This window comes from Coregonus clupeaformis, chromosome 31 (genome assembly GCF_020615455.1).
Source record: "Coregonus clupeaformis isolate EN_2021a chromosome 31, ASM2061545v1, whole genome shotgun sequence".
Lineage (NCBI taxonomy): Eukaryota > Metazoa > Chordata > Actinopteri > Salmoniformes > Salmonidae > Coregonus > Coregonus clupeaformis.
The window spans coordinates 11,382,438-11,396,578 of NC_059222.1; the positions used below are offsets into that span (position 1 = coordinate 11,382,438).

The 14,141-nt window shown below is 42.9% G+C and overlaps 1 protein-coding gene across 3 annotated transcripts in view; it reads right to left on the minus strand.

Annotated features, from left to right (window-relative positions):
- The window catches only part of LOC121547568 (protein tweety homolog 2-like), a 128,023-nt gene that overhangs the window by 14,197 nt on the left and 99,685 nt on the right, over positions 1-14,141 (minus strand). For all 3 annotated transcript variants that reach the window (XM_041858907.1, XM_041858906.1, XM_041858908.1), the window contains exons 6-7: positions 8,509-8,581; positions 68-137 (exon numbers count right to left, since the gene is read on the minus strand). In XM_041858907.1, coding sequence (XP_041714841.1) covers positions 68-137; positions 8,509-8,581 — 143 coding nt within the window. The remainder of the gene's footprint in view (positions 1-67; positions 138-8,508; positions 8,582-14,141) is intronic.

Here is a 14,141-nt window from a genome sequence, read left to right on the forward strand (position 1 = left end):
TGGGTTTAATCACCTTGTAATTACAGCTTAATTAAAGTGACATTAAAAGCATTTGTCTTTAACTCACCAGAACTGATCAGGTCCTTGGTCTGGTTCATGATGAACTTGTCTGGGGTCACACAGAAGTCACTGGTGCCCTGAACACAAGAAGAAGAGGCATTTTTTTAAACAACAAAACTAGTGTCACACACCCTCCTGGGTTTAATAGGAATACGTACACGTCTCTTGGGGTTCAACCAATGAGCCTCTATATACCACGGATGAAAAGTTTGTGAGTACATTGTTCCATAAAGCCTATAGTGTGTGTGTGTGCGTGCCTGCAGCCTTCATACCGGCCACTCTGCTCTGTCTATAATTATTCTTGTGAAGGAATTCATTATGCATTCATGTATTATGTGCCCCGGCGTGAAGCCTTGAATCTGGAGCAATTTTGCAAATGTCAGTGTTTTTCTTTTTACTTCAGATGGCAGCAGTTTCCCTCCCTTCATTACCATCACAACATCACAACAACTGCAGCAACACACACACACACACACACACACACACACACACACACACACACACACACACACACACACACACATACACACACACACACACACACACAGCTCATTTAACTGGGCCACACCATGCAGCCAAGCTTTCTATGAGAGCCACAGTACCTACTCTGCTTCCTCTCAATGAGGTGTTAATATAATGCAATCTCTGTCACACCGTAGTGTATTGATGACTAGCAGTAACTGTTGTTTTATTGGTAAACCACCACACTTGTCCTTTATTACGGTACTGTCTGGCTATTCTGGCAGTCACCAACCACCACCTGTACACGCGGCCACCGCCTGTACACACGCACGCGCACACGCTCCCAGGCACAGCGAGGGATTATATAGTAGATACTATACAGTCAGGGAAAAAAGTATTTGATCCCCTGCTGATTTTGTATGTTTGCCCACTGACAAAGACAGGATCAGTCTATACTTTTAATGGTAGATTTATTTGAACAGTGAGAGACAGAATAACAACAAAAAAATCCAGAAAAACGCATGTCAAAAATGTTATAAATTGATTTGCATTTTAATGAGGGAAATAAGTATTTGACCCCTCTGCAAAACATGACTTAGTACTTGGTGGCAAAACCCTTGTCGGCAATCACAGAGTTCAGACGTTTCTTGTAGTTGGCCACCAGGTTTGCACACATCTCAGGAGGGATTTTGTTCCACTCCTCTTTGCAGATCTTCTCCAAGTCATTAAGGTTGAGGCTGACGTTTGGCAACTCGAACCTTGAGCTCCCTCCACAGATTTCCTATGGGATTAAGGTCTGGCTAGGCCACTCCAGGACCTTAATGTGCTTCGTCTTGAGCCACTCCTTTGTTGCCTTGGCCGTGTGTTTTGGGTCATTGTCATGCAGGAATACCCATCCACGACCCATTTTCAATGCCCTGGCTGAGGGAAGGAGGTTCTCACCCAAGATTTGAAGGTACATGGCCCCGTCCATCGTCTCTTTGATGCGGTGAAGTTGTCCTGTCCCCTTAGCAGAAAAACACCCACAAAGCATAATGTTTCCACCTCCATGTTTGACGGTGGGGATGGTGTTCTTGGGGTATTAGGCAGCATTCCTCCTCCTCCAAACACGGCGAGTTGAGTTGATGCCAAAGAGCTTGATTTTGGTCTCATCTGACCACAACACTTTCACCCAGTTCTCCTCTGAATCCTTCAGATGTTCATTGGCAAACTTCAGACGGCCCTGTATATGTGCTTTCTTGAGCAGGGGGACCTTGCGGGCGCTGCAGGATTTCAGTCCTTCACGGCGTAGTGTGTTACCAATTGTTTTCTTGGTGACTATGGTCCCAGCTGCCTTGAGATCATTGACAAGATCCTCCCGTGTAGTTCTGGGCTGATTCTCACCGTTCTCAGGATCATTGCAACTCCACGAGGTGAGATCTTGCATGGAGCCCCAGGCCGAGGGAGATTGACAGTTATTTTGTGTTTCTTCCATTTGCGAATAATCGCACCAACTGTTGTCACCTTCTCACCAAGCTGCTTGGCGATGGTCTTGTAGCCCATTCCAGCCTTGTGTAGGTCTACAATCTTGTCCCTGACATCCTTGGAGAGCTCTTTGGTCTTGGCCATGGTGGAGAGTTTGGAATCTGATTGATTGATTGCTTCTGTGGACAGGTGTCTTTTATACAGGTAACAAGCTGAGATTAGGAGCACTCCCTTTAAGAGTGTGTTCCTAATCTTAGCTCGTTACCTGTATAAAAGACACCTGGGAGCCAGAAATCTTTCTGATTTTTTTGTTGTTATTCTGTCTCTCACTGTTCAAATAAACCTACCATTAAAATTATAGACTGATCATTTCTTTGTCAGTGGGCAAACACACACACACACACACACACAAGAAATGGAAGAATGGAAGGAATCTATCTGACCATCTTGGACCAAACAATGTGAAGAGAATGGTGTAGAATCAGGAAGTGGCACACCACAGAGCACCCCTGTGATTTCTTCCAAACATAAGCATCCTGACCTCAGTTTGCCCCTAAACAAACCAGGCTTGTGCTTATAGGCCCAAAAAAGTTTGAGAGTGTGTGTGTGTGTGTGCGTGCGTGCGTATGATCAAACCCAGCCTTGAAGTCTCAACCTAAACTAGAGTCTAAAATAAAACATGCAACTAGCCCTGTGGCTTATACACTATGCATTTTCCATGATCCACAGCCCCAAGTCAAATCTGGGGGGAACAACAACAAACAAACTGAAGAGAAAGGGAACACAACGAGCCTTAGGCGTGTGGTGACTCAAACACAGCAGCATCTATTCATCTTCCTGTATTCAAACCAGAGATTCACATGCATTCAGATGCTCTGGGATAGAAACAGAGATACAGTCCTAAATGCTGCAATGGCTCTCATTTGGGATGTGATAGAATTTCAAGACCAGAATAGGACCATCATTCGTCACATAATCCCTGACAGAACATCATTGACTAGTTGGTTTTATAATGATGACTCATGATCTGGTTTCCTGGTTTATATCCTATAACAGCTGTATAGTAGTAGTTGTGGGTAATATTTAGTTAATCTACAGCTGATAGGTAGTGATGATCAAAACCTTCAGGAGAGAGACACTAGGATGAAACAAGGGTAGGCACCAAGATCCTTCAGATGTCAAACCTCTGGTAACTAAATGTAACCAGGTTTCTCCTCCTTTTCCTCCTGCCCTTTTCTCTCGCTAACTCTTTCTCCTCAATATTTTTTCATACCTGGTTTAATCTGATTCAAGACACAGACATCCAATGACACTTTTGTAGACAGCAATAGTACTTGTCTATGTAAATACAATATGGATTTATGTTAACATGTTGGGGTTATGTATTCAGAGCACATATAAAGGCATATCCCTAAGGATTTCTGTTGGAAAGCTATTTAATGTGATTTCTCTCAGACTCACACATGCACGCACAGACACACACACACACGCACTCTTTAAGAACACTTTCAAAGTGAGTGAGAACACTCATGGCCCCAAAGCAATTTGTCTAAGCTGTCAGCCATGGTGAGAATTGATTAGCACAGTAACAGTAACAGTTGGACATGGACATAGACATGGTCCTGAGTTGTTTCTGAAATGGCACCCTATTCCCTACATAGTGCACAACTTTTGACCAGGGCCCATAGGGGCAAAAAATGGTCCTCTATACATAGCTTTTGGAATTTTCGATGGTCCCTGACTGTCTACCGTAGCTTTCGTTTCGATGATTGTTAGCAAGTTGGACAGAGTGAAGACTATATGTAGGTCCATTATCATATCATAACTGCCAAAATAATAGAACCACTTGAGTAAATGTGACACAGCCTCAAACCCCAGGCTGTAGTGGCACCTTAGACTGCTGCGCCACTCGGGAGGCAGTTGCCTGTATATACCGTACACTCAAAAAAATGCTGGATTAAAAACAACCCAATTTTGGTAAATATTGGACGTAACACACGTTGGGTTATTTTAAACCAGCCCGTTGGGTCACAAACAACCTATTGTTTTCTTTAAAAGTCATGAACAGTCAAAATCATGTTTTTCATGAAATTGGATGCTATTTGAAGGAAACTAAAATATGAAAAATGACAGTTGCTTCTACAACACTTGTCAAACACTTGGCAAAGATACGTATATGTTTCTCCTTTCATCTGTGTCTGGTGTTAGCTAGTTACTGGCTAGCTAGGTCTTCAGCCAGGAACAAAAGAGGGGAGAAGGTAGTTCAAAACTCTGATGCAGTTGTTAAGTCAACACATCCGTCAGTGCTGCTGTGAACCGCATCACAAAAACATGCCAAACGGGAGATGTAATAAAAAAAAACGATATATATATACAGTACCAGTAAAAAGTTTGGACACACTTACTCATTCAAGGGTTTTTCTTTATTTTTACTATTTTCTATATTGTAGAATAATAGTGAATACATAAAAACTATGAAATAACACATATGGAATCATGTAGTAAGCAAAAAAGTAAGCAGAAAAGCGCAAAAAAATATTTTAGATTTTAGATTCTTCAAAGTCACTATCCTTCATGGTCAAAAAGCCCTTACACAGCCTGGAGGTGTGTTGGGTCATTGTCCTGTTGAAAAACAAATGATAGTCCCACTAAGTGCAAACCAGATGGGATGGCGTATCGCTGCAGAATGCTGTGGTAGCCATGCTGGTTAAGTGTGCCTTGAATTCTAAATAAATCACCTACAGTGTCACCAGCAAAGCACCATCACACCTCCTCCTCCATGCTTCATGGTGGGAACCACACATGCGGAGATCATCCGTTCACCTACTCTGCGTCTCACAAAGACATGGCGATTGGAACCAAAAATCTCAAATTTGAACTCATCAGACCAAAGGACAGATTTCCACCTGTCTAATGTCCATTGCTCGTGTTTCTTGTCCCAAGCAAGTCTCTTCTTCTTATTGGTGTCCTTTAGTAGTGGTTTCTTGCCAGCAATTCGACCATGAAGGCCTGATTCACGCAGTGTCCTCTGAACAGTTGATGTTGAGATGTGTCTGTTACTTGAACTTTGTGAAGCATTTATTTGGGCTGCAATTTCTGAGGCTGGTAACTCTAATGAACTTATCCTCTGCAGCAGAGGTAACTCTGGGTCTTATTTTCCTGTGGCGGTCCTCATGAGAGCCAGTTTCATCATAAAGCTTGACGGTTTTTGCGACTGCACTTGAAGAAACTTTCAATGTTCTTGAAATGTTCCGTATTGACTGACCTTCATGTCTTAATGTAATGACGGACTGTCGTTTCTCTTTGCTTATTTGAGCTGTTCTTGCCATAATATGGACGTGGTCTTTTACCAAATAGGGCTATCTTTTGTATACCACTCCTACCTTGTCACAACACAACTGATTGTCTCAAACGCTCCTGTAGCTCTGCTGGTAGAGCATGGCGCTTGCAATGCCAGGGTTGTGGGTTTGATTCCCACGGGGGGCCAGTATGAAAAAAATGTATGCACTCACTAACTGTAAGTCGCTCTGGATAAGATCGTCTGCTAAATGACAAAAACAATTTATATATTCATTTTTTTATTTTTTATTTTAAAGGAAAGAAATTACACAAATTAACTTTTAACAAGGCACACCTGTTAATTGAAATGCATTCCAGGTGACTACCTCATGAAGCTGGTTGTGTTTACACGGCAAAATTAAATTTCCCTTCAACAGTTTTGCACACTACATATTTTACTACACAATTAATAACAATATTACGTAAATATCATATCAAAGTGGTAACTAAACCAACATTTGGATACGCATAGGTACTTGAGGAACTTGTGTACACGTGTACAACGTGTGTTGACAATACAACAGAACAGATGAAGCGGAATGACATTTATGGGTGGTCGAAAACAAATATCTGAACGCCACACCCCCAGTAAGCCACACCTTCTGATCTGACCCTGTGGATCATTGCTCAATGACCCAACTGACTGGGTAAAAAATATATACACTATAAGTATGTGGACACCCCTTCAAATTAGTGGTTTCGGCTATTTCAGCCACTCCCGTTACTGACAGGTGTATATAATCGAGCACACAGCCATGCAATCTCCATAGACAAACATTGGCAGTAGAATGGCCTGTACTGTTATAGGATGCCACCTTTCCAAATTTCTGCCCTGCTAGAGCTGCCCCGGTCAACTGTAAGTGCTGTTATTGTGAAGTGGAAATGACTAGGAGCAACAACGGCTCAGCCGCGAAGTGGTAGGCCACACAAGCTCACAGAACGGGACCGCCGGGTGCTGAAACGCGTAGCGCATAAAAATCGTCTGTCGGTTGCAACACACTACCGAGTTCCAAACTGCCGCTGTAAGCAACGTCAGCACAAGAACTGTTCGTCGGGAGCTTCATGAAATGGGTTTCCATTGCAGAGCAGCCGCACGCAAGCCTAATAAGATCATCATGCACAATGCCAAGCGTCGGCTGGAGTGCTGTAAAGCTCGCCGCCATTGGACTCTGGAGCAGTGGAAACGCGTTCTCTGGAGTGATGAAACACGCTTCACCGTCTGGCAGTCCGACGGACAAATCTGGGTTTGGAAGATGCCAGGAGAACGCTACCTGCCCGACTGCATAGTACCAACTGTAAAGTTTGGTGGAGGAGTAATAATGGTGTGGGGATGTTTTTCATGGTTGGACTAGGCCCCTTAGTTCCAGTAAAGGAAAATCTCAACACTACAGCCTACAATGACATTCTAGTTGATTCTGTGCTTCCAACTGCGTGGCAATAGTTTGGGGAAGGCCCTTTCCTGTTTCAGCATGACAATGTCCTCGTGCACAAAGCGAGGACCATACAGAAATGGTTTGTCGAGATCGGTGTGGAATAACTTGACTTGCTTGCACAGAGCCCTGACCTAAACTCAATCGAACACCATTGGGATGAATTGGAACGCCGACTGCGAGCCAGGCCTAATCAACCAACATCAGTGCCCGACCTCACTTGTGGCTGAATGGAAGCAAGTCCCCGCAGCAATGTTCCAACATCTAGTGGAAAGCCTTTCCAGAAGAGTGGAGGCTGTTGTAGCAGCAAAAGGGGGACCAGCTCCATCTAATGCCCATGATTTTGGAATAAGATGTTCGACGAGCAGGTGTCCACATACTTTTGGTAATGTAGTGTATATGCAGTGCATTCGGAAAGTATTCAGACCCCTTCCCTTTTCCCACATTTTGTTACCTTACAGCCTTATTCTAAAATGGATTAAATAAAAACAATTCCTCATCAATCTACACACAATACCCCATTATGACAAAGTGAAAACAGGTTTTTAGAAATTTTTGCAAATTTATTAAATATAAAAACAGAAATAACTTTGCTATGAGACTCGAATTTGAGCTCAGGTGCATCCTGTTTCCATTGATCATCCTTGAGATGTTTCTACAACTTGATTGGAGTCCACCTGTGGTAAATCCAATTGATTGGACATGATTTGGAAAGGCACACACCTGTCTATATAAGGTCCCACAGTTGACAGTGCATGTCAGAGCAAAAACCAAGCCATGAGGTTGAAGAATCGGGGGAGAGGGGCCTTGGTCAGGGAACCCGATGGTCACTCTGACAGAGTTCCAGAGTTCCTCTGTGGAGATGGGAGAACCTTCCAGAAGCACAAACATCTCTGCAGCAATCAGGCCTTTATGGTAGTGGCCAGACAGAAGCCACTCAGTAAAAGGTACATGACAGCCCACTTGTAGTTTGCCAAAAGGCACCTGAAGGCCAAGCATCACGTCTGGAGGAAACCTGGCACCATCCCTACGGTGAAGCATGGTGGTGGCAGCATCATGCTGTGGGGATGTTTTTCAGCGGCAGGGACTGGGAGACTAGTCAGGATCGAGGGAAAGATGAACGGAGCAAAGTACAGAGAGATCCTTGATGAAAATCTGATCCAGGGCTCTCAGGACCTCAGACTGCGGTGAAGGTTCACCTTCCAACAGGCCAACGACCCTAAGCACACAGCCAAGACAACGCAGGAGTGGCTTTGGGACAAGTCACTGAATGTCCTTGAGTGGCCTAGCCACAGCCTGGACTTGAACCCGATCTAACATCTCTGGAGAGACCTGAAAATAGCTGTGCAGTGATGCTCCCCATCCAACCTGACAGAGCTTGAGAGGATCTGCAGAGAAGAATGGGAGAAACTCCCCAAATACAGGTGTGCCAAGCTTGTAGAGACATACCCAAGAAGACTCGAGGCTGTAACCGCTGCCAAAGGTGTTTCAACAAAGTACTGAGTAAAGGGTCTGAATACTTATGTAAATGTGATATTTCAGTTTTTTTGCAAACATTTCTAAAAACCAGTTTTTGCTTTGTCATTATGGGGTGTTGTGTGTAGATTGATGAGGGAAATAATCAATTGAATCAATTTTAGAATAAGGCTGTAACATAACAAAATGTGGAAAAGGTCAAGGGGTCTGAATACTTTCTGAATGCACTGTATATGGTTCCATTTGGGACGCAGGCCTTGGAGTTACAGTCACTCACCACAGCTGTGGCAAGGTCAACTCCCAGAGACCCCCAGCTCAGGATCAACGTCAGCACCCCAAACACCATCATCCTGCAGGGACACACAGAGAAAAAGAATTGTGGGTATTATAACACTGTTAATAACACACTATAATATATATAACACTGGCCACAAAACATTAGAACTATGTGGTCATCAAGGATGTGATAATCAAAGATGATGTCATTATCTGGTTGGGCTGTCACTCTGCCTCGCCAGTTATACAACAAAAAGGTCAAAGGTCCTCTCTCTGGATACTGAGAATGCTCTGTAGTATGTCTATGTATGTAAGCTCATGTATGTGTAACAGTGTTGCTTCCTTCCCTCATCTTGCCCCAACCTGTGCTCGTACCAGGGACCCTCTGAGCACATCAACCACCGTCACCCATGAAGCATTGTTACCTGTCACTCCACAAAAGCTACAGCCCTTGCAGGGCAAGGGAAACAACTACTTCTAGGTCTCCGAGCGAGTGACGTCACAAATTGAACACTGCTTGCACGCACCGCTAGCTAGCTAGCAATTTCACGTGAACTACATATGCATGCAAGGGGCTCAATACTCATTGGGCAATGGGTCCAATCACAAATGACCACAATATTTCGAAGAAAATGAAATTAGCTCATCACATGCAATATGAATGTGTGCAGTAAGTGGTTAGGAATACGATGAACCTATTTGTCTCTCTGATCCGTGTGAGTGTGTGTGTGTTTGTGTGTGTGTGTCTTTTGTGTGTGTGCATCCATCAGGTCATAACACATCACAGCTCTCCCACTAATCCAATTCACAACAGACTGGCAGCATAATGGGCTTTGTGAGTTCCCACTGCTGTACGACCCTTCTCTCTCACACACACTCATCCTCTAGCTTCCTGTGTTTGCATTGACGTGTGTGAGAAGAAAAGCCAGGGTCTTTGTCTGTCAGGACAGTCTGTGAGCACAGTCAGAATGATAAAGAAGGAGTTAATTATTAACAGTAGTAGTATTATTCGTGAGTCGAGAAGATGCAGCTATGAAGGCCATATACTGTAAAGCCCATGAGAAAAGCTGAATATCTGTGCAATAAAATCCATAATCAAGGGTCTTCCTCAAGAGCATAACAGCAGCGGTGTGTGTTCTCTGATTTGTGTGTGTGTGTGAATGTGTTTGAACCCATGTGTGGGCTCTGGGGGGCTACCCAGACTGTGTGCGCGTATGACCTCTGGGAACTACGGTGGGTGGATGCAGTCAGTGGTGTGGAAGGATAGGTGCCCGCTCTGCCCTACTGTACTCAAAGTGCTTAATGAGGGGTTCTGTGGGTCCACTGGGCCATGGAGGCCTCAGTTAAAGTGAGCGAGAGATAGAGTGTGTGTATGTGCTCTGGGTGAAACCAGTTGGCAGGAATAATAACCCAGCGTGTCTTTATTGAACACACAACACTACACCACACCACGTAAGGCCAGGCCACCAACACGCCACCCTGGGCCGCCAAGTCAGCTGCGATTCCAGCAAGCTACCGTTGGCTTTTGTGCTCAGGCAGGCAGATCACTGATCTATGAGAAGGAGCCGGGACTGGGGCAGTGGCAGATGAAGCCTGGCTGGTTCATTACATGCACAGACAAGAGGTACATAAACAACAAGACATAAACTTAAAGCCTGATGCACACACACACCAACACAGAGAGAGGGCAGCTCTGGGTTGTGTCCTAAATGGCACCCTATTCTCTAGTGCATAGGGATGGGCAGGCACAGTTATTCGAATATTCGAATATCTGAACGGACGTCAGTAATCGAATACTTGCGAGAGTACAAATGTTTTAGGAAAAAAATCGTAGGCCTATTTTAACAATGGATCAGTTAAATAAAATAATCTGTGACATTGCTTCACACAAGGATATACCATGACATTAAAAATTCTTTATTTACTAAAACAACAAACTTTTGAATGTAGTTTTTATGACGTGCGCCACACTTAATCCCCCAAATTCTCCAAGTTTCAGCATCATTGTAAATCCCTAGTTATTTTGCAGGTGAGCTGGTTCTACTCAGCAAATTCCCCAGTGTTAAATTAACACTTAAAGTGTGGACCCGTATATCTACTGAATATTGTTGAATTGTAAAGCTTTAGTTGCAATTTGAATATTTCCCAGAATGCCTTGCCTTTCGAGTGAATTGTAGAGTTACCACCCATGACTGAATTTGTTAGTGACTGAGACATACTTGTTGCATACATCTCAGGTATGTCAGATTTCTTACAGCTCTTTGAAATGCCTATGTCAAGAAACTTGGATGCAGTGAGCAGTGTTGCAGTAAAATAATCTCAAGCAAATTTGAAGTGATGTTACGTTTGATACCGGAGCTCTGGGGAATGCATCAAAACCGCTAAGCAGTTTACTTCGAAGCAGTGTGGCGATGCTTGTATCACTTTATCAGACGCACGTGATCAATGACGTCTGAAGCTTCACATTGTCAAACAACCACCTGATTGGTTTGATATTGGTTTCAGTAGAAGACATGCGCTATGGTGTGTGCGACGTCAGCTATAATCATTTGGCTGTTCTAAATTATTTTGACCAGCAGGTGCCACTAGTGTACAATGTGTTGATCAAAGCCTTGCGTAATGAACCAATTTTTTCAACACAATTAGCTGGAAATCCCATGTAGCTCAGTTGGTAGAGCATGGCGTTTGCAACGTCAGGGTTGTGGGTTCGTTTCCCACGGGGGGCCAGTATGAAAAAAATAAAAGTATGCACTCACTAACTGTAAGTTGCTCTGGATAAGAACGCCTGCTAAATATGTAAAATGAAATGCTCAATGCTTACGGAAGCTTTGTTTTCCCTTCACTACAAAATTGGTGATACACAAAGCAACTCAAACATTGAAATTGCATGAATGATATGATTTGTTTTATTTACATCTCCCGTTCGGCATGTCTCTTATGAGGCGGTTCACTACAGCACTGACGGATGTGTTGACTTGACAACTGCGTCAGAGTTTTGAACTACTTTCCCCCTTTTGTTCCATGCTGGCTGAAGACCTAGCTAGTTAACACTAGACACAGATGAAAGGGGAAAAATATAAGTATCTTTGCCATAGATGAATAGGGTAAACTTTATTATATTTGCTGACACCCTACAGTCAAATTTTGGCCTTAAACCTTTACTGGTTGAGTGCTTTGCTACGTCCTTTTGGTCTGTTTTGCCCTTTAATCACAGCCATTTTGAAAGCCTTTGTTTAGGCCTCTCGAAGTGCAAGTGACATAAAATGCCAAATATTCATAAACCTGCTTGCACCAAGCCCATGTAATTATAGCAAAATACTGTTAAATACCAATATTACGGTAGCATTTACTTTCTTACAGTATAGTAGGCTAATTTTACAGTATTGTGCTTTATCTTTGCTCTGATATTACAGTAATTTACAGGACACTGGTGGCAAGTTAATGTGAATATTATAGTAACGTACTTGGCACTAGCCAGAGATGGTCAGTCATTAGTATCTTGTTACAAATACAAAATACCTTGAAGACCAATGTATCCTTAACTACAACAACATTCTCAGTAACGGTTACAGAAACCTTTTACTTTCTATGACTGTGATATGTGTTTTTTTTTTATCAACCTTAGTTTAATGCACTAAGTCGCTCTGGACAAGAGCGTCTGCTAAATGACCAAAATGTAAATGTAAAAATTAACACTTGCAAAGCACATTGTATTTTGATCAAATTTGGCCTTGTTTGAGGGTGGAGCTCATTAGAATAATACCCAGCAGTGTGCTTTGCAAGTGTACATTTTTACATTTACTTTTACATTTTGGTCATTTAGCAGACACTCTTATCCAGAGTTACTTACAGTCAGTGCATTAAACTAAGGTAGATAAAAAAAATTATATCACAGTCATAGCAAGTAAAAAGATTATGTTACCATTACAGAGAATGTTGTTGTAGTTAAACGGGCTACTTGCAAGTTTTCTTTGTATTAGAAAATACAAAATACATGTATTCTAATTAAAATGTTACAAAATACATCAACTGTAGTTCTGGCCAGTGAAACACACATTACAAAATAGTAGTAATGGGGAAACAAAGCTTCCTGAAGCATTGAGCATTTCCAGCCAATTGTTTGAAAATAGGTTCATTACTCAAGGCTTTAATCAACACAGTGTACACTAGTGGCACCTGGTGGTCAAAATAATTTAAAACAGCCAAATTATTATAGATGAGGTCGCACACGTCATAGTGCGTGCGCAGTGTAGCCTTTTTGTCTGGAGCTCTGGAGCTCTGGTATCAGACGTAACATCACTACAAAATACGTTTTGAAATGATTGAAATACCTATATCAAATACATGTAACAGAAATACTGCCCGTTGTTGGCACTAGCTGCCTGCACTGTAAATCTCCAACAATTTACTAACCACTGTGCTTCCAGTAATGCTCTGTAAATTCTAGAAACACAGCATGTTGCTGTAGTTAGGTGGTCCAGTAATATGATGTACATTTGTGTTTCAGTAAAGGTCCTGTAAATCTATAGTAATTTACTAGCTACTGTGCTGCCAGTAATTTACTGTAAATATGACAGGATTTTTTTTTTTACAGTGTAGACAAGGACGGGGAGCGCAGCAAAATAGCCTCAACTCGCCTATCTAGCTGGGTACCTAACATCTGGCTATCTTAGTTAGCTTCTTTACATCTAGTTGATGCAGTAAAGACATGCACTGTCAGATAACGTATGACATTTACAAGTTTGTCTAACTACACTTGAGTCAGTGGCTACTTTTTCTCTCTCTCCCTCCCGTGTCACACACACCACCGGCCCCTGTCATCCCCCATCCTGCTGCATTGCGTACGGTCTCTCCTGAGTCGGGCAGGCTGCGCAGCAAACAAGTGTCCAAGTTTAAACAACCTTTTTCTTTAAACAAAACAATTTGACTATCCGGGTATATCCCAAAAAATGTCATGATATTATCTGAATAGTACAATTATTTCAAATGTCCATCCCATTAGTACACTACGTATATAGGAAATAGGGTGCCATTTGGGATGTTCTGCACAGCTAGGCCCCACAAACGGAAGTGTTGTGTGCTACCTAAAGTTCTCCTCTCCGAGCACCAAGAATGGGGTTGACGCCCACAGGAACCACCATTCACACATCATAAACCCCACAAGCCGGCCTTCTTCAAAACTGTAATTCATCTCAAATGTGTAAAACGCCCAGACGCCCAGCCTAGTGGAATGGAATGGATCGAAACTCCCCTGGGAGGCCTGACTCACTGACTCATTGAAGTGTGTGTGTGTGTTAAGCGGGTGTTGGTTGAGGATATAATATAAGCATGGTTCTCAGCCCCAATGACTGATGGAGAGAGACAGGAAGCTATGCGCCTGGGTGAGCACGGAGCACAGAGGGACTGGATGAGCTACACGCTTACTGTGTGTGTGTGTGTGTGTGTGTGCACAGAGTGATGCATTACATGCCCTGTGGAATCTCTCTCACAGTACAGCAGGGGGCTGGAGTACTTATAGTGGAAATCGTTATGGATGACTATAGATACTGAGATGAGATGGGAGGTTGTGTGTGTGTTTGTGTGTGAAGATGTACATTTAGTATTTATTTTACATTAACATAGAAATTCTCTAGC